The sequence below is a fragment of the Arachis hypogaea genome, chromosome 7 (genome assembly GCF_003086295.3).
Source record: "Arachis hypogaea cultivar Tifrunner chromosome 7, arahy.Tifrunner.gnm2.J5K5, whole genome shotgun sequence".
Taxonomy (NCBI): Eukaryota; Viridiplantae; Streptophyta; class Magnoliopsida; order Fabales; family Fabaceae; genus Arachis; species Arachis hypogaea.
In genome coordinates, this window is record NC_092042.1 from 81,385,634 (window position 1) to 81,404,779 (window position 19,146).

General features: G+C 35.6%; 4 protein-coding genes and 1 long non-coding RNA gene across 15 annotated transcripts; 2 read left to right on the plus strand and 3 right to left on the minus strand.

The window, feature by feature from the left end:
• Positions 1 to 342: 342 nt before the first annotated feature.
• Positions 343 to 1,098, minus strand: LOC112703786 (uncharacterized). The gene is made up of 2 exons (XR_011864288.1): positions 821 to 1,098; positions 343 to 718 (listed from the first exon to the last, which is right to left on the minus strand). It is a non-coding gene; the product is annotated as an uncharacterized lncRNA (long non-coding RNA).
• LOC112703779 (signal recognition particle subunit SRP54 2) lies at positions 992 to 4,918 on the plus strand. 2 transcript variants are annotated; one of them, XM_072200005.1, is made up of 10 exons: positions 992 to 1,135; positions 1,213 to 1,728; positions 2,008 to 2,107; positions 2,218 to 2,371; positions 2,855 to 3,005; positions 3,088 to 3,236; positions 3,569 to 3,669; positions 3,823 to 3,980; positions 4,087 to 4,201; positions 4,304 to 4,918. In XM_072200005.1, the coding sequence occupies exons 2-10, from the start codon at positions 1,498 to 1,500 to the stop codon at positions 4,627 to 4,629; spliced, it is 1,485 nt and encodes a 494-aa protein (XP_072056106.1). In that variant the 5' UTR covers positions 992 to 1,135; positions 1,213 to 1,497; the 3' UTR covers positions 4,630 to 4,918. The 2 variants fall into 2 exon arrangements, with proteins under 2 accessions (XP_072056106.1, XP_025611161.1); XM_025755376.3 differs by having other exon boundaries at positions 1,135 to 1,728.
• A 1,447-nt stretch (positions 4,919 to 6,365) lies between these two features.
• Positions 6,366 to 10,540, minus strand: LOC112703774 (PX domain-containing protein EREX). Of its 2 annotated transcripts, none has more exons than XM_025755370.3 (10): positions 10,202 to 10,540; positions 9,969 to 10,079; positions 9,637 to 9,727; positions 9,428 to 9,514; positions 9,242 to 9,350; positions 8,434 to 9,119; positions 7,787 to 7,951; positions 7,462 to 7,704; positions 7,014 to 7,229; positions 6,366 to 6,879 (listed from the first exon to the last, which is right to left on the minus strand). In XM_025755370.3, the coding sequence occupies exons 1-10, from the start codon at positions 10,255 to 10,257 to the stop codon at positions 6,598 to 6,600; spliced, it is 2,046 nt and encodes a 681-aa protein (XP_025611155.1). In that variant the 5' UTR covers positions 10,258 to 10,540; the 3' UTR covers positions 6,366 to 6,597. The 2 variants fall into 2 exon arrangements, with proteins under 2 accessions (XP_025611155.1, XP_025611154.1); XM_025755369.3 differs by having other exon boundaries at positions 9,637 to 9,735; positions 10,202 to 10,535.
• Positions 10,541 to 11,000: 460 nt separating this feature from the next.
• Positions 11,001 to 13,942, plus strand: LOC112703775 (zinc finger BED domain-containing protein DAYSLEEPER-like). Of its 3 annotated transcripts, none has more exons than XM_025755371.3 (2): positions 11,001 to 11,263; positions 11,707 to 13,942. In XM_025755371.3, the coding sequence occupies exon 2, from the start codon at positions 11,777 to 11,779 to the stop codon at positions 13,688 to 13,690; it is 1,914 nt and encodes a 637-aa protein (XP_025611156.1). In that variant the 5' UTR covers positions 11,001 to 11,263; positions 11,707 to 11,776; the 3' UTR covers positions 13,691 to 13,942. The 3 variants fall into 3 exon arrangements, with proteins under 3 accessions (XP_025611156.1, XP_029143924.1, XP_029143923.1); XM_029288091.2 differs by having other exon boundaries at positions 11,010 to 11,281; XM_029288090.2 differs by having other exon boundaries at positions 11,021 to 11,518.
• Positions 13,943 to 14,413: 471 nt separating this feature from the next.
• On the minus strand, positions 14,414 to 18,351 carry LOC112703782 (formamidopyrimidine-DNA glycosylase-like). 7 transcript variants are annotated; one of them, XR_003154692.2, is made up of 10 exons: positions 17,850 to 18,351; positions 17,702 to 17,753; positions 17,320 to 17,377; positions 16,782 to 16,850; positions 16,571 to 16,696; positions 16,435 to 16,485; positions 15,834 to 15,911; positions 15,493 to 15,748; positions 15,190 to 15,224; positions 14,414 to 15,104 (listed from the first exon to the last, which is right to left on the minus strand). XR_003154692.2 is itself a non-coding variant. In XM_025755379.2 (10 exons), the coding sequence occupies exons 1-10, from the start codon at positions 18,076 to 18,078 to the stop codon at positions 14,730 to 14,732; spliced, it is 1,176 nt and encodes a 391-aa protein (XP_025611164.1). In that variant the 5' UTR covers positions 18,079 to 18,351; the 3' UTR covers positions 14,414 to 14,729. The 7 variants fall into 7 exon arrangements, 3 of the variants coding, with proteins under 3 accessions (XP_025611164.1, XP_025611165.1, XP_072056107.1); XR_011864290.1 differs by having other exon boundaries at positions 15,493 to 15,764; XM_025755379.2 differs by having other exon boundaries at positions 15,493 to 15,595.
• Positions 18,352 to 19,146: the final 795 nt, after the last annotated feature.

A 19,146-nucleotide genomic window follows, 5' to 3' on the forward strand; every position in this document is an offset into this window, starting at 1 on the left:
AAAAGTCGCGAACTTACAAATATCTACTTGCCTACGGGTGGATCCTATGATTTTGATTTTAGAGTGAATACCTCATTCGGCCTCTGACAATTATTACGACAACGAGGCCTTCCAAAAAAACACTCAACCCGGCTTCTGAACTTTTTTGGACTGATTAGTCCTTGTGTTAAAAAAATAATATTAACTTTTTTTGGTACAGGAGTAAAAATAAAAAAAAAAGAGTCGGGTTGGATTATTTTTTTGTAAAGAGTCGGGTTGGATTATTTTTTTGTAAAAGGTTTCGTTGCCTTTTGAGGTAATTGTCAACAACTGGTTTAGGTTTTTCTCTTATGACAAACCCCATTTTATCAAATAAATTATAGATTTCTAATCCTAAACAAGTTTAATTAATTGTAAAGTAACTTGTACCGCACGAGTCTCGTTGAAAAACAGCGAACTTACAAATATCTACTTGCCTACGTCATCCATTGCACAAGAGAAGCAATGCAATAATCCTACCATGATTTTACCATACGAGGAATAATGAATTTGGTTACGACTTTAGGAGACTCTCCTTGATCAAAAGAACAACAGCAAGAAGCACAGGAGCTGTGATGATAACGAGAGCCAACACTATATTGGGTGTGGTTATCTCAGGGAATAGAGCGCTGCCATACTTTATTACAGCCGCACCGGCAACTGAACCCGCCACCAGTTTCCCCACATACCATAAGTCCTCCTATTTTCGCAAACACCTCTATTAGCTTTCATTGATTCACATTCGCACCCAACAATATCCGTTGAAAAGTACAAAGAAAAATAGAGAGTAAGGATTCTTTACTTGAGAAGATGTTTCGGGGTTTTGATCTCCTGCTTGGGGGCCTTCAGCTCGAGGAGCAATAATCGAAGAAGTCCACCTCGTCCTTGAATTTAAAGTAAAACGAACTGGCATTGCGTTTCGCAGGAACAACGGCGTCTTTGGCTGGTTAAGCTTTCGCCGATTCTGGTAACACCCTGATCGACAGAACAACCTCCAACCACCAACTACCTCTGCAACTGAAACTACCATCTCTCTGTCTCTCAACTTGCTACCACAAATAAGATGCTGCAGCACAGTTCACATTTCAGTATTTCACAACCACCACTTAAACAAAAGGCATAATTACGAAAATAGACACAAATCTTTATTTTCTTTATTTTTAAGGCCTAGATCTCATGTTTGTTTTTTCACAGGCCTCAAAGATTCATTGGCCCATTTAAATTCAGCCCAACACAGGCCTACACATTCTTTTTTGGTTCCAATAATACCCTGCTTCTTTTAACCGGCGGTGAACTGGAATAAAAGAAAAACTGCTGTGGAAAGCTTCATCCGTTCTTTCACCCCTATTTTCCTCTTCCTCCCACCCTTGCTCCCCAAACCCTAAATCTCTAAACCCGATTTCTGAATCGATAGATTGATCGATCAATCAAACGGTCCTCAGATTCTGCTTGAGCGTTTTTTGATCGGAAGACGCGAAGATGGTTCTCGCACAGCTCGGGGGGAGCATCTCGCGTGCTCTCCAGCAGATGAGCAATGCGACGGTGATCGACGAGAAGGTTCTGAACGAGTGCCTCAACGAGATCACGCGAGCTCTTCTCCAGGCCGATGTTCAATTCAAGCTGGTGCGCGACATGCAGACCAACATCAAGAAGATTGTCAACCTCGAAGATCTCGCCGCTGGTCACAACAAGCGCAAAATCATCCAACAAGTAACGTCATACTCCTTCATCACATTCATATTAATACTTATTTGATGTTAGTTATGATGATACTCCTTCGTATTTTGGAAAGAAGTGTGGTGTGATGCCATAGAAAGAGTTAGAATGTATGGAATTGCTAAGTTATTTCCTGTTGGATTTGTCACTTTCTTTTGTTTCGTGCACTGTGTCATAACATGGCTTTTGTTCGTCAATTTCTGAATTCATTAGCAGAGTGGGTTTGTTCTTTGTAGTTTTTGTTCTCTCATTACATTCTGTGCTATTGTTTAGGCTGTGTTTAACGAACTATGTAAAATGCTGGATGCTGGGAAGCCTTCTTTCACTCCAAAAAAGGGGAAGCCAAGTGTCGTCATGTTTGTTGGTTTACAAGGTATGTTGCTTATTGAATAAGCTGAAAGTTCTGACTATTTATGATGTGTTTTTTATGTTCAACTTGGCACAAATGGCACTGATACCTGTACGATTCTTAAATGAATTCAGGATCTGGAAAAACCACAACTTGTACAAAGTATGCGTATTATCATCAGAAGAAGGGCTGGAAGCCAGCACTTGTATGTGCAGATACATTCAGAGCTGGTGCATTTGATCAATTGAAGCAAAATGCCACTAAAGCTAAGATCCCTTTCTATGGAAGGTACTTGTTGCGATTTGGACATTATCCCATGTAACAACACTAAGTCTGGGGCATGTCAAATAACTGGCAGATTATCATCTTAGAATTTAATGTACTCTATCATGTCCACTGTGTTGAATCATACTACTAAACTTCCATGCATGGATTTTTAATGGTTTAAAAAGTCATACCATTTTTGCTTGTGTTTCTCCTTTTATGTTGTTTCAAAGAAATTAAGGACATAGGCCTTTTATAAACTTGAAGTAAGTTGTGAAAAGCATTGTTCTGTTTTATGCCCGAGGATATCTACTTAGTATTAACTTATGATTTCAACCCCCCCCCCCCCCCCCCCCCCGCTTTCCTTTTTTTTTTCTTTTCTGGCATCACATTCAATCTTTATAACATATAATTCCTTAATATCATCTATCTTTGGCTGCTATTGTATGAGATGCATATGATCTCAATGTGTAAGTAACTATTGGGTTGTGCCCCATGACTGTACAGTTACATGGAGTCAGATCCTGTGAAAATTGCTGTGGACGGTGTAGAAAGATTCAAAAAAGAAAACTGTGATCTCATAATCGTTGATACCAGTGGACGGCACAAACAGGAAGCTGCTCTTTTTGAAGAAATGCGTCAAGTTTCAGAAGCAACGGTATTATCTATATAAGCTGTGTGCATTGATATTAGCTACTGCATTCCAATAAATAATAATGCCTTTTCTTTGCATTGTTCAGAAACCAGATCTTGTCATATTTGTTATGGATAGCAGTATTGGTCAGGCTGCTTTTGATCAGGCTCAAGCGTTTAAGCAGAGTGTTGCAGTTGGAGCTGTAATTGTTACTAAAATGGATGGCCATGCAAAGGGTGGTGGTGCTCTTAGTGCGTAAGTGTTAACTACTTGACTAGAACAAATTTATCATCATTAATATCACCTTTTACTAGAGTGAAACTGCAGACCAATGAATTTAGCAGTTCATTATGAACCACGTTTCAAAGAGTTGACAATATTTTCAACTGAATATGAACCGCATTTCAATTCTACATTATATAATATTATATTTTGCATGATTGCATGATCTCAAAAGATAAGTTATATGCCTCTGAAATGGATGTGTATGTGTGTATATTTTGTGTACAAGTTTAAATATAATGCATCATTTATTATATGGTTTGCACTTTGCACACCTAACCTAGCCACTAATTCTATATGTTCAGTGTTGCGGCAACAAAGAGTCCTGTCATATTCATTGGGACGGGAGAACACATGGATGAGTTTGAAGTTTTTGATGTTAAACCTTTTGTAAGCCGACTGTTAGGTATGTGCTGTTGGGCTGTCATTGTTGGCTCATGAATTCTCTGTCGTGCCCCATAATTTTCCGTTTTATTTCCCCTCATCCTGTTAGTTATTTATTTGTCAATTATATTTCTCAACCAGCATTCTTACTTAATCTTTTGGACTTTTGTACTAGGCATGGGTGATTGGTCTGGGTTTATGGACAAAATTCATGAAGTCGTTCCTATGGATCAACAGCCAGAACTGCTTCAAAAGCTGTCTGAAGGAAACTTCACCTTGAGGATTATGTATGAGCAGTTTCAAAACATACTTAAAATGGGCCCTATCAGCCAGGTTATTAGCTCCATATGAAGTATGATTGAATTTATTTTTGCTTTGGTTCCTGTGTGATTATTGCTGCTGTTTTTATTTTGACTTATTTCTTGGTTGGTTTATGTAGGTGTTTTCCATGCTTCCAGGATTTAGTGCTGAATTAATGCCAAAAGGCCGTGAGAAAGAAAGCCAGGCAAAAATTAAGCGTTACATGACAATGATGGACTCAATGACAAATGAAGGCAAGCAAATATCAATTGGTGGTTGCAAATATAAACTGTGTACCGGATTTGGTTTGTTATAATTTTCACATGCTATCCTAACCCTTTAGTACTATGTTTCAGAGTTGGACAGTTCAAACCCAAAGATCATGAATGAATCTCGGATAATGCGAATTGCTCGGGGCTCTGGTCGTCAAGTAAGGGAAGTAATGGAGATGTTGGAAGAATACAAGCGTCTTGCGAAAATCTGGAGCAAAATGAAAGGGCTTAAATTCCCAAAGAAGGGTGACATGAGTGCCCTATCTCGAAATATGAATGCCCAACAAATGGGCAAAGTCCTCCCTCCCCAGATGCTGCAGCAAATAGGTGGCATGGGCGGGCTACAGAGCTTGATGAAGCAGATGGGATCTGCAAAAGACATGATGGGAATGTTTGGTGGTGGCAATTAGTTTAATGAACCTGGCCTTATGATCTGAGGATCGTTTCTGACCATAACTAACGATGCATTAGAACTGGACTCGGTCCGGTTATGCACTTCACATTGATTTTGGTTAGTTGTGCTGTCATTTTACGAGAAGCCCCAATGGGCGCGCGAGTTCATATTTGTAACATCAAATATCACTTGTCCTTTCTGTGTATATTTATTTAGTTTTCAGATAGCAGCTAAAGCCATACATTTATGAATACTCATATTTTTTCCATTAAGTTATATATTATATGGTTTAAAATGACACAAAATGAGCATATTATTTGTGTTTAAAATTTCAAACTGATATTATGTTCTGGTTTAAAATCCTGAATAATTTTGTAGTTGTAGGTTTAAAACCTCCTTGTGTCTTTTTAGGATTTAAATTTTTAAATGGGTAAAGTGTTTGTTTGGGTGTTATTATTTTAATAAAAAAGAGATTTTTTTTCAATGAAAACATATTTTTTTTATTTTTTAGTATATTTGGTAAATTTTTAGTAATAAAAGTACTAGAAAAATAATAAAGTATTTTTTTTTAGAAATTGTAATTTACATTTTTTAAAGATTTTTTTTCTTCAAAAAAGATATTTTTTAAGTAATAAATAAATAAAAAAATATTTTTATATTATTATATTCAAACATAATTGATAAATAAAAAGATTTTTTTGTATGAGGTATCCAAATATAAAATTATTTTTAGTTTTTCATAAGATTTTTTAAAAAAAGATAACTCATTTTGTCTGTGGAGTTTGACAAAAGTTTTAAAAATATTTTTGAGTTTTATTTTGTTTTAATTTTGTCTCAAAAGTTTTCGATCTACATCAAATATACTCATGCTGACTAATTTTTCAAAAAATTTAAAATCAATTAAATAACAATTTCATAAGAACTACTCTCAACACAAGCAAATTAAGCATAATTTTTATGCATTGTTAAATTGGTCTTAAATTTTTTGAAAATTTAGTTGTTGAGGGTATATTCAATACAAATAAAAAACTTTTGGAACAAAGTTGAAATAAAATTTAGAGATATTTTTAAAACTTTTACCAAACTTAAGAGACAAAAAATATATTTTACCCTTTACGAATTTATATACTTTGAAGAGTTTAAATAATTTTTCTAATGGTAGTGGACTAGTGGGGTTGAAGACCCCATAAAATGAGTAATTTTATTGGATATGAAATACTAAATAATAAATATGTAATAAGAGTTCAAAATTTATATAAGCATTTTAATATTTAAAACTCCAAATTTATATATTATTAAGGCATAAAATATTTAATTGTAATTGGAATTTAAAAATTCCCGTAAAATAAACATATTCTTTTAAAATTTAATATCCTAAATAACACTGGTAAATGCACTAAATTATATTATCTAATGTTTAAAATAATAAATAAAAATTTATATGCAGTTGTTTTTATTTAAAACTAATAATTAAAAATTATTAGAAAATAATTTAATCAATTATATTGAATTATTTAAAAAAATTTAACTATCAATTTTATATAAAGACAACTTTATATAAATTTTTACCAAATTATATATTAGTTGGATAGAATTTCCAAAATGCTAACATTTTTTAGGGTTTTAGAGTCAAACCTTATATATATTGGGTTTAAAAACACTAAATAATTACACATTAGTAGGGATGCGAAACCCTAACAAAATGAACATGTCCAAAACCGCCACAAATGAACAAATGAACAAATGAACAGATGAACAAACGTTTTTATGGTCTAACACCTTAAAACTAATCCAGGAATAAGTACAATTTTTGTCCTCCATATTTATCTTTATCTTTAATTTCTATTTCACCCTAGTTTTTTTCTAACAGCATCCTGCTGCATCACCATCGTTCTAAATACGCTAATAATCATGAGAGCCTATAACATAAAAAGACTCGAGCATTGCCATTGGGTATACATGCAGTATAGAAAGTAGAAACACGTCATCTTTCCAAGAACTTGCTTAGAACGGTTTTTTGCAAATGGACCTCCTCCTCCTCCTCCTCTTCCTCGCTCTCCCCTGATTTTATATTGGAATTTAGAGCACAACGAATGACAGAATTTATTTGTTTCCTTAAGCTGGCATTGTCTACAAACACATCTGCCAGCATCTTCCTCAACTCATCATGAGGAGTTGTTGTTCCTGTCGCACCTGAATTTGCTGTATCACGTGACTCGTCCAGAGCAACACCAGCATTTTCTACATCCTGTGCTAATAGCTGTGCCTGTTCCCAATTTGCACACAGCATGTAATGAAAACAGTGAATAGAGGCAACAGTACATAATGAATAATAATAAGTAAAAGGCCCCAAAGAGTTAATATCCGAGGGAAAAAGTTAGTTAAAGGTAACCATAATACCTCTGCAAGCAGAAGACCAATCCGGTTATCAGATGTTGCTAATAAATCCAAAGCATCAGATGGTGAAGTGTCAACAGTCAGTTTATCTTCCTCTTCAACAAGGAAGTTTACACTGCACTCCTTAAGCCTCCTTTGAAGGATTCCACACTCATGCAGCAACTTTGAATTAGCATTATGTAAAAGTTCCATTCTTTGTCTTTCCTTCTGGAGAATTCTCTGAACAAGATACGGCATAAAAAATATGATGAAATTAATCGGATTTACTAACAAATAGAATACCGAAACAGAGATTCAAATATTCTTTTCGCTAAAAAAGCATCACAACTAAGAAATGTCAAGTGTATCATAAGAAAAATACTCGCCCATATGGTTATACAAATCACTAGTCAGAATTAGATTAAGTGCATCCAATTTCCATCTCTTCATACTAGCAAAGAAAGGACCATACCTCCACATCTATCTTTTCCTTCATCAAGTCACTTAGCTGCTGTTTCAGTTCTAACTGAGAGCTTCTCAGTGACTTGACCTCCTTTACTAGCAACTTTGAATCTGTCTTTGATTTTGTCTCAAATTCGTCATGATATTTCTGCAACTGCTCAAGTTGTTCTCTAGCTGCATCTAGCTCTTGCTGCAATAGTTGCTTCTCCTGGATAACAGATTCTTTTGTTGATTCTGCTAGCACCCTTTCATCCTAGATCATTATAACTTTTCATTATAGTCACCAAAATGGTATCAAATAAAGTAATAATTAGAATCAATAATCAAAACCAAACCTCTTCAGACTTCAATTTCATTTCGAACTCCAGGCACTTTCTCCGGAGTTCCTCCATATCCCACTGCATCTGCGTAAATCTTTCCTTTTCAGTCAAAACAGCCTGCTGCATGTTTTCTCTGCAGTTCAATCGAGTTGTTTCAAGTTCAACTTCTAAATCTTTGACCTACAAGTAAAATGAAGCAACATTCAATATATGAACATAAATAGTCCAAAAAGATATCATCACTTGTTTCGCTTTTCCATCATTGTAATTGAAGTCATTTCATTGTAACTACTAATTACTATATCTCTATTTAATGACCAGTCATTTTAATAAAAATTAAAGCAATTCAATTAATCTAATGTTGCCTATGCACACCCATGCATTGCATAATGAGTAACAGTTTATATCATTATAAAATTTGAAGATAGCTGTATGCTAAAAATAAACTTAAAGCACTTAACATGTTTCAATTGAATTTCGGTGAGTAATTGCTTAATTTTCAAAAGCTATGTCAGGAAGATTTCAATTATGAGCTACTTCAGATGCAAAATAAGCTAGCCTAAACACACAGAGGAATGAATTAAGCAAGTGACCAATGATAATATCTATCTAAAAATTCAGAATAAAGGAAAACCGTTGAATATATATTGGATATTGGATACCTTGGTCATGAGATACTGTCTTGCAGCCATTTCTTGGTTCAACCTTGCTAGAAGATCCTCGACATCCGTTTTCGCTGTGACCAGTCTTTGCTGCTGAGTAGTAAGTACTCTGTTCAACTTGTGTCGCTCATACAGTGGTAAAGTCACCAATGAGTTTCTGGATGGTTCACAGCTCTCATGATGATGAGAAGCATCCTGAAGCAAACTGTTCGCAGCTGAATTTGATGTCTCACTATTCTGTACAGAACTAAAATCACTGTCAATGCTCTCTGTTGACAGTCTCTTGACATGAACATTCAACTTAGACTTCTGTGTTCCAGGTTGAAACTCAGTTCCATCCAGGCGAAGAGCTATAGCATCAGTAGTATTTGTAGTGATCTTGTCCGCACTACTATCCTCCTTAGTAAAACCTTTGTTGGATGCAGCACGATCATGAGTTTGAGTCGAATTAATCAAATTATGTTCCGATGTTGAATTCTCCATGCTACGACCAGAGCATTTATCTTTTCCATGCCGCGGTGATCCCAGCTCAGAAACCTCATAAGAGGTATCGTTACCAGACTTGGATGTAATGAATGAATTATCAGCATTTACAGAACCATGTGAACTATCACGGAACATAATTGATGGTGTAGCACCACTAGCAGATGTTTTCTCTGATATATGCTGATTCACATCATGGAATGCTGAAAAATATCAACAGAAAGGCATTAAAATTTTATGGAATAACATGAAGGCCTTATTTTTCTTTCACTAGAATAAAGAGGAACGGCTTCAAATCTGATATAAAGTGATAAGGAAAACATACCAGATCTAGCAGCAGCTTCTAGCTCAAGAAACATTGCTGCTGGGACACTTCTTGATACATCGATGTCTGATAACAGTTTTTCCATCCAATCTGCTAATAAGCACCTTCGCTGAAAATAATCAGTTTATCAGTGTTTAAGTGCATAAAAGAACTATTTCACAAACAAATGATGGATAACTTATCTACCTCTTCCAAAAGTGCATGGCTTTTAATTCTCAAAACCTTTTTCGATGGAGCAGGAGGCAAGTTTTTCATAGGAAATTCCTTCTTCAGCTGATAAATGGAAACCAAAAAAGAAATAAGAGAGAAAAAAAGAAGTTGATCATCACCTCAATATTGACAATTAAATAGCACACACATGACTAGAACAACAGATGGTTAGAAAACACACTTACATCAGAAAAAAGCTTCAAAAAATCACTAAATCTGCGCAATATCACTCGCGTACTAGTGACTCCCTCCGGGGATTGTATACCAACTAGAACCCTGTAAAACTATAACATAAGAAAGTTAATAGAAAAAAAAAGGGTAAAACAGCACACAATTGCAATTTAAAGTACTTTTTGGTTGAGAAAGACCAACTCAACTGAACAGAAGCAAATTATGAATGCAAGGTAATGTTAATTTGTTGCATTTCATTAACAAAAAATGATACTTTTTATATAAATTGTTGATGAAGTGAACTATAAAAACTTATAAGTTCAGAAGAAGAAGAAGAAGATTTTACCACAACAGGTTCAGAACCACCGGATTGGGGAACAGTAACCCAGGAAGGAACAGTGACACAGAAACTCCAACCCGTGTGAGGATCATGAGGCCAAACTGAGTTGCGGCCATCCTGAATTCGATTTTGAAACAAATCAATAACTTGAAGAAGTCGAATTATAGTTAAAATACACACACACAATGGGTAGAGAAACATAAAAGGGGGAAAATTCAGCTAAAATTGAAGAAAGATACCCATTTGCGAGGGGGAGGGCTCCAATCCATGCCGAGAGGGAGAGGGGAGGTTCCATCGTGGCGATGCTTGGGAGAGAGCGAAGCGGCGTCGTTTTGGGGAAGAAAGTAATCGTCGTTTAGCAGCGATCGACGATAAGCGAAGGGGTTGATGACGGTGTCAGCGTAAGCGCAGCTGAAATTGAGGTCCAATACAGAGAAGTCGTGTACGTACGGATGCATCGTCTCTCTTCCGTTTCTGTTTAACTGTTTCTGTCTCACTCAGCTCTGCAACTTCCAACTTCACCACCACCCTGCTTTTATCGATATTTTTCAAGCTGCTTAGAGTCTTGAACTTGAACCATTTCTTTAAGTGTAATAAACTAATAATAAGGAAATTAAAATTTTGAGAGTTTTTTTTTTTTTACTTCTTTTACTTTTACTACTTGGAATTTTTGTTTTAATTTTTAAAAATTAGAAATACTTTTAAATATGTTTTTATAATGAAATTATAATTAATGTGAGTAATATAAAGTTACTCATAAATTTGTATAGGTCAATAAATTCTTTTATTAAAATATTTATTTTTAAAATAATAAAATTCAAATAAAGTCGATTTCACGTGAAGTTAATAATTGAATTTTCATCTTTTTAAAATTTACATTAGACACAAGTGTCAATCAATTTATAATTTTATGATAATATATATTTATATTTAAATATACGATGATTCCATTAATGTTGTTCATTATATCATTAATAAATTAATGTTGAAATTTTATTAGTAAAGAATAAGATGTGTATTAACTATTAAGTATTAAGTATTAACTGAAGGTAGGGAAGTGGGAAGTGAGAAGTGAGAAGTGAGAACCCTTAAATTGGAATTGGGTTTTGCTTCAGCCGCACGGACTCCAGAGTGAGTGGTGACTACTGAGAACCGCCTTCATTTTCTTTTCCCGAAACTGAAACGACGCACATCCTTTTTTGCTGCCAACACAACTCAGCCGTCTCTCTCTTTTTCTCTCCCGCCACCGCCGCCGCCACAACCGCCCCTTTTTACAAAGTTCTCTCGGCATTTTCGTGAAGGTTCAATCACTTTAAACTGTAATCATCATCACATATAGTTCTTCTTTCTCTTTGTCTGTCTGTTTGGTGTTCGACTCATCATTGATTGATTACCTATTGTGGTTTCTTTGTGGCGCGTTTATATGATTTCCCGCTTCTTTTCTTTCTTTCTTTCTTTTGAGCTCCCATTGTAAACCGCAACCACTCCATTCGCGAAAAGGGAGGAAGAAGAAGTTACGACCTTCTTTTTGACAGAATGTATTGGGTCTTAAGAACGTAAGGGTTTGGTATCTAAGTGATTTTCTACTTTACGTGTTAGTTGTTAATTGTATGCTGTAACTATTGTTCTTTTTTGATAATGATCATTCTTCGCTCGCTTTGTTGTAACTCATGTGCAAGTATATTTTCTGATAATCCCTTCGTACTCCTTTCTAATTGTTTAATTCTTTTGTTTGTTTTTCTAGGATTATTCCTGCTATGGTGGACGTTAATAATCTTGTAGCCCCTGTCACTGATTCAGAAGCATAAACCGATATGCGAAGCCGAAAGAAATCTATTGTCTGGGAGTACTTCACTGTGAAAACTGTTAGCCCTGGATGTGCTAAGGCTTACTGTAAACAATGCAATAAGGAATTTGCATACATGACAGGTTCAAAACAATCTGGCACAAGCCATCTCAAGAGGCACATTTCATTAGGAATCTGTCTGAAAAATCACCAAACCCCTTCTGGAGAAGATAATGTTCAGCCGCCAAAGAAACATTTCACAAAAGCAATGTCTCACGATGCCCACATACCATTTGACCAGGAGCAATGCAATGACAACATAGCTAAGATGATCATTTTGCATGACTATCCACTTCATATTGTGGAACACCAGGGTTTCATTGATTTTGTGCGGTTACTTCAACCTCAGTACAATCCACTAAGCTTAAAAGATGTTCAAGGGGATTGCGTCGCAATGTACCTCAGAGAAAAGCAAAACCTCTTACATGTCATCAATGGGATTCCTGGACGAGTCAACCTTACTGTGGATTATTGGACTTCAAACCAGACATTGGCCTATGTTTTTCTTCGAGGACACTTCATTGGTGGTGATTGGAACTTACATCATCCCATTCTCAGTGTTATGATGGTGCCTTTTCCTGATTCTGACAATTCCTTGAATCAAACTATACTCTCTTGCATAAATGATTGGCATTTGGAGGGTCGGCTATTCACCATCACACTTGATAAGTTATTCTCAAATGGGACTTTGATGGGAAATCTCAGATGTCTCCTCTCTGTTAAGAACCCTGTGATCTTTGATGGTCAGTTATTAAGCCAGAACTGTTATGCTCGTGTGCTTAGTTGCCTTGCATTAGATGCACTGTCGGCAATGAAAGAAACTGTTGGTAAAATTCGCGAGAGTGTGAAGTATGTGAAATCTTCAGAATTTCATGAAGAGAAGTTTTTTGCGTTAAAGCGACAGCTTCAAGTCCCTAGTATGATGGAGCTCTTAGTTGATGATCAAAATAAATGGGATACAGTTTATCGAATGCTTGCTGCTGCCTGTGAATTAAAGGAAGTCTTTGGTTGCTTTGATGACTCCGGTCCTGATTATAAAATGAATCTTACTATGGACGACTGGAAGCATGTGGAAAAGCTCTGCATGTGTTTAAAGTATTTGTACGATGCAGCTAACATCTTAACTATTCGACCATACCCAACTGCAAACTTGTTTTTCCCTGAAGCATCAAACCTTTTGCTAGAGTTGACACACGCAGCATTCAGCCAGGACCCTTTCTACAGTACACTGGTTATGCCTTTGCAAGAGAAATTTGATCGGTATTGGAGAGAAAGCTGCCTCATCTTGGCTGCTGCTGTAGCCATGGACCCAAGGTATAAAATGAAACTTGTAGAATCCACTTTTGCGAGGATATTTGGTCAGAATTCTGAACCACGGCTAAGAATTGTTGAGGATGGTCTACATGAACTGTTTGTTGAATATATCATACAAATGCTTCCTTCTTCAGCAACAAATGGTGATGAAGGGAACGAGGCTACTATAGTGCACAAGCCTGAGCCTGAGCCTGAGCCCAAGCCCTGCCATGAAGAGTCACTTAATGGATCTCTCTTTGCTGAAGATGGGCTTTTTGATATTGAACTTTTTATATCTGACTTCGCTGGTGACCATCAATTTAATTCAGAATTGAGTGAGTATTTGGAAGAACCTCTGGAGCCTCAAGTACAAGAATTTGATATTCTAAACTGGTGGAGAGGAAAGGAATGGAAGTACCCCACTTTGTCTAGAATGGCATCTGATATTTTGTCTATACCTGTATCCACTCTTTCTGCAGATTCTGCTTTTGACATGCAAATTAGAAAAATGGATAGCTATAGGTGTTCGTTGGGGGCTCTAACTCTTGAAGCCATTACATGTACCAAGGATTGGTTCCAGTACGAATAATTTCCTATGCATGTTTCAAATGCTCTTGTGAAGAAAAGAAATCTTAGAACAAATACCTCGTTTAGATAGATTCTCAAGTAGCTTTTTAGGTATTGAAGTATTGATACTACTGTGATTAGCTGTTAGGGTTTGCAGTTGTCTATAGTATAGCTTGAATTACATTCTAACTTCATTTTGGTTTCAATGTCTTGGACACCATATATCAGTTGGATTCTAAGTTTCAATGAAAAAACACATAGACCTGTTCCTCCCTTTTTCTTCACTTATTTTTATTTTTTCTGCAATTTATTCCTACCGTATTCTGAAATGTCGGTTTAATGTAAGTGGCTCCGTAATATATACAGAAAATTAACTGTTTTTGAACAATTAACCGTCATGCAAGCAAACGGAACGAAAGAACTAAGAATTATTGTCGTGTTATATTTGTTCCTTTTCGTTTTCTTTCCGTTTCCTTTAATGCTTTAGAAGAAATTGCGATTTTTTATTTCATTTGTGATTCTCGGCAGCAACAAAACAAAGCGTTTGGGTACCAATACTATGGCAATGTATTTTCAGAACAGATCAGGCTTTTATTTGTTTTAGGGTCATGATGACTTATTACCTTGATGCTTTCGCAACAATATGGTAAAAACTTGATTGAGATGTGATGAGGCATGAGCTAATCCAATCTCAATCACTTCCTTACACAAATGGTTATCGAATTTATATTAGTTGAATCACTAATGAAGAATGAAAATTGACCTGTATTTTCATAACTCTAACCATTCTATTTTCAGAAACAACTATAATCATGATTTTTGGAGACATGACTACTAACAATAAGTACAAAACCTGTCAGCTGATCCCTTTATCCCAATTTTCTGGTTGAAATAATTAAAATAGGTCATGATTGATTTGAGGAAGCCCAACCGGGCAATAGATAACACAGAGAACACATAAGATAGTTAATCTAAGTTGCAGGTACAAAATAATCCATCCTTCTGTTGTTCACTTGTTCTCGAGGGAATAGCACAGCAGCTAGCAAGCTACGTAATAGTGGCTACTTAACTTTCCTTCTAGCATTCCTACTATTTTGACTGCTTTGAACTCTTTTCTTTGATTGCTTCCCTCCTGGTTTCTTCTTCTCAACATTATCATTATCATCATTCTCATCAGAACCGGCATCGCCATCATTATCATAGTCACTTTCCTCAGACTTCTTTTTGGAAGGCTTCCTACCTCCACCTCCTGCTTTTTTCGCCTTCTTTGATTTAAGACTTCCCAAATCATCCTCTTCCCCATTTGTTGGTTTCTCATTATCTTCATCGTCATCATCAATACTTTTTTTCTTTGAGGTTTGCCTTCTAGATTTTCCAATTTCTTTCACATCTTGTGATCCACTCAGCTTTTGCAACTCTGGCACATACGCAGTGGTCTAGGGACCAAGAGCATCTTCAGATCAGAAAAATAGAAAACACAATGACAAAAGACAATCAAGGGAAGTGTTCAGATTGGCATACCCTGCCACCAGCAGTAATAAAGTCAATTTGTTTCCCTGCCATCGCATGAAAATTCATAAATGTTTAGCATGGTTTACATTTTATTTTTTTTGGGAAATGGGAAGTATGGAACATTTCATATAAAATGCATGCAGAAGAAAAAGACTATATTTATTAAAAATGAAATAAATGTTATAGGTAAATATATTCTTTTAAATAGATGATTGGAAATTTCAGCATGAATGAAACAGTGTGATACAATCCATGTTACATGTACCAACAAAATGCTTAATTTTATTTTCAACACAAAGTAAGAAAGCAAACCATCAACAAAAGCCTTGCCAGGCTTTTTTTCACGTGAATGAAATATCCAACTAGAAGGAAACTGACTACTATCTGCTCCAACTTCAAGTGCTTTTTCAATGACCTGTAAAATGAAACTATTTGTTAACTAATACATATTAGAGAAGTATGCCTCACCACTTATTTTTCCAGTCTTTTTCCCCCAACGAAAATGAAATAACCATTCAAGAGGAAAACAGCTACATTCAGCATCAACTTCAACCGCATATTGAATAACCTACATATTTTATCCTCTATATTTTTTATTAAGTATATAAATTTGATAAGCTATACATTTCAAAGAAGAAAACAACATTCTGCACCTCTTTAATGGATTTGTGCAAAGCTGCACAACTTTCATCCGAAAGGCTAGTAGCTGTTTGCCGAGGATGGATTCTTGCCTGGATAAAAGGAAAAAGGTATCAAGCAATTTTATAGTTTGATCTCTATCCAACACTAGAAGGATAATATGTTAACTACTAACTACAAAAGAATGCAAAGCCAGATGCTAAATACTGTGAAATGCATACAATTCCAAAACAATTTGAGGTTAATGCAAACCAATAACAGTGCCAAATCAGAATATTAGAATAGAGTAACAAGAATTATATCACTGGATAGCCATTTCTTAACGATGAGTTTAAGTTGCAACAATGACTATGGGGATAGGGGGCTCCCCGTGTTTTTGCAATATGGAAAGTTAAAAATACGAATTTATATTCATAGTAATAAGACACAGGGATGCAAATGAGCATTCTTTCAAACATAATTCTACCTAAATAAAATCGGATTTCCAGTGATCATCCTGTAGATGTAATATAAAAAGTCTAAATATCACTCTTAGAGTCTAAATTAATAAATTAAAAACATAACTGGAGAGTCTCAAAGATTCAAAATTATTAAGAAAGTGAAGCTTGTACGTACTTGGTATAGCACTTCATCTGCAACCCAATTTCCAATACCTGAAATAAAGCTCTGCAGATATTGGAAAATTAAAATCTCCTATAAATACAATATGTATAATCTTTAAAAGGTGATGATAAATGTAGGCACCTAATACCTGATCAAGTAACAAAGGTTTGATTTCAGTTTTCTTCTTGTGCAGAGATTCAGTGAACTCCTCAAGTGTCATGGGTTCCAAAAGTGCATCAGGACCAAGTTCAGATATGGGAGGCACTGATGTCGGCTATATCAAGGAGGGGAGAAAAGTGAGGTTACTGATAAAAATTGTTTGGAAATTAGGCTTGGATAGCAAGTGGAAGTCACCATACATCTTTAAGCAGGCGAACTCTAGCAAATCGCCTTTTGTCGGTGAAAGACAACTCCAAGCCATCTCCTAGCTGTGCCAATAATCTAGTTAGTATAGGTATGAACTAGAAAGTTCATTATTTTACTTGAACACAAAGCTAGTTGCAGTAAGGTTCCTTTAATAATTAAAACGCAAGCACTAAATTGAGATGATAATACTAATTTTCTCAGCATGAAACCAAGTTTATGGAAATAGGCGAATTAATTGAATAAAATGTCATACTTGCCAGAACCATAACCTAGCCTACTCTAACATCACATCAACTTGCATCTTCCAACTGAATAAAGATATGCGCGTCCACAACAACAAATTCCATTTCGAGAAAAGAGAACGAGATGTTGGGAGGAAAAAACACTTTAGAACATGCATTTTCATCTTTTAGCCCAGCTGAATTTGCATAAAATGAAATTGGTGTTTAATTCCAAGGGATCACAGGTCCAAGTAGTGAACTAGTGATATAATTCTAGCATTCCACTGATCAATGCAGGGACAACATTTACCTCAATAAAAAACTTAGAATATTTGGAAGGCCAATCCTCTTCGTCATTTACAGCAGACCTGCATGCATGTTTACACCCAATAAACTAACAATAGACTTTCATGGGCAGAACCGCTGCCAGGAAGTAACATTCAAAGCTGAAGCAGTTATAGACACGGAGAAAAGAATAACAATAATTATATAAGCTCAAAGAATGAAATAAAATTTGTAAATAGATGCTGAAAAAATAAAATAAGAAATTGACACAAGGCTCTGATATATCCTCTTGAAATGAGGACCAATAAAAGAGATATGCATGTGAAATTATAAAAATAAGAAAAAGAAACCCTTTGTTATCAACTTGAAAACTCATAAATCACTGTCCAAGTAAGAAGTAGCCTCACCTTTTGTACTTAGTAACTGCAACGCCTTTTATGTATATAGCACCAGCCATGCCTGAGATATAAACGAGTAAAAATGCATTAAGTAGCTCACTCTTTTCGCTAGGGTTCAACGAAATGACGAGGCAACATAGAAAGAGAGGATGAATACCGAATTGGAAGGAAGGGAAAGGAGGTGAATCGAGCTGAAGCCACATGTTCTTTCCCTTTCGGCGAGCTGCGACAATGGTCTTGCCGACCACCGAAGCTTGGAGCTCCGACGGAGAGACACCGTCGATGACTTTTGGATCATCAGCAACAATGCATTTCACTATCTTCTTTCCGACGCAGTTGTCTTCGACGGCCCTCCTGGCCGCCTCCACTTCTGGAAGCTCCGGCATTCCACTCTCTCACGCTGACTCTGCTATGACGTTTTCGCGCCTTCCTTTTTGGTTTCTCACTACTGGCTGTTCGCCTGTTCCGAGAGACATGCAATCACTTCGTTCGCGTGAGTTGCTGTCACGGTATGCCATTTGGATCTTGGCCCAATACTTACTTCTCTCTTGGGCTTGGGCTCGGGCTGAGGTTTCTTTCTTGTTTTGAGTCCAAAAGGCTCCATTATCACAGATGCTTTTGGGAAAAATGTTGTCCAAAAACAAAATGGTAAAAATATTGATTTGTCACAGATTCACAGTGGAAAGATAATCATGACCAAAAAAAAAAAACAGTAGAAAGATAATGACAGGCTATTGATTTGATTAAAAACAAAAATGTCCCAAACACTTATTTGAAAGTAACCACCATGATCTCCTCATCCGTATGTAGCTGTATCCGTTGCATCAGCATTGACCCGTCACTTTATAAAGATTGTGTGCTGCTTACTCAGAGGGGTCTAGGGTATAAGGATAGGAAACATCAGCATTGACCCGTCACTTTATAAAGATTGTGTGCTGCTTACTCAGAGGGGTCTAGGGTATAAGGATAGGAAACATTTTAAGTGTATCGGAATTATAAAAAATATATATAATATATATTAATTAAAATAACGGTTAAAACAATTGGAATATCCGTATTTTTCAAAATACTTAAAATGTTTTCATAAGGATATATATCAACACAAGATTTAATTTGACTATACATTAAAAATACTCCTTAAATAAGTAAATATGCAACAGAGAGACTTGATTTGAATTAAAAATTTTAATTCTAAATGAAAACAACAAAAATATGTTAAAAATTTTGAAATTGATCTATTGGTATGTTATTGCTTGTAACTGATCATAATTTTTTTATTATTTTTAGCTTAGAATGGTATTGATTTTTATTATTATATGCCGGGCTGTTTAAAAAATATATGAAATTTTGTTTTTAATAGGTAAATACAAAAAATAAATTAAAACAAATTTGTAAATATTTAACCATTTTCTTAAAAATTTCATCGAAATTTTTTTTAAAAAATCAAATATTAT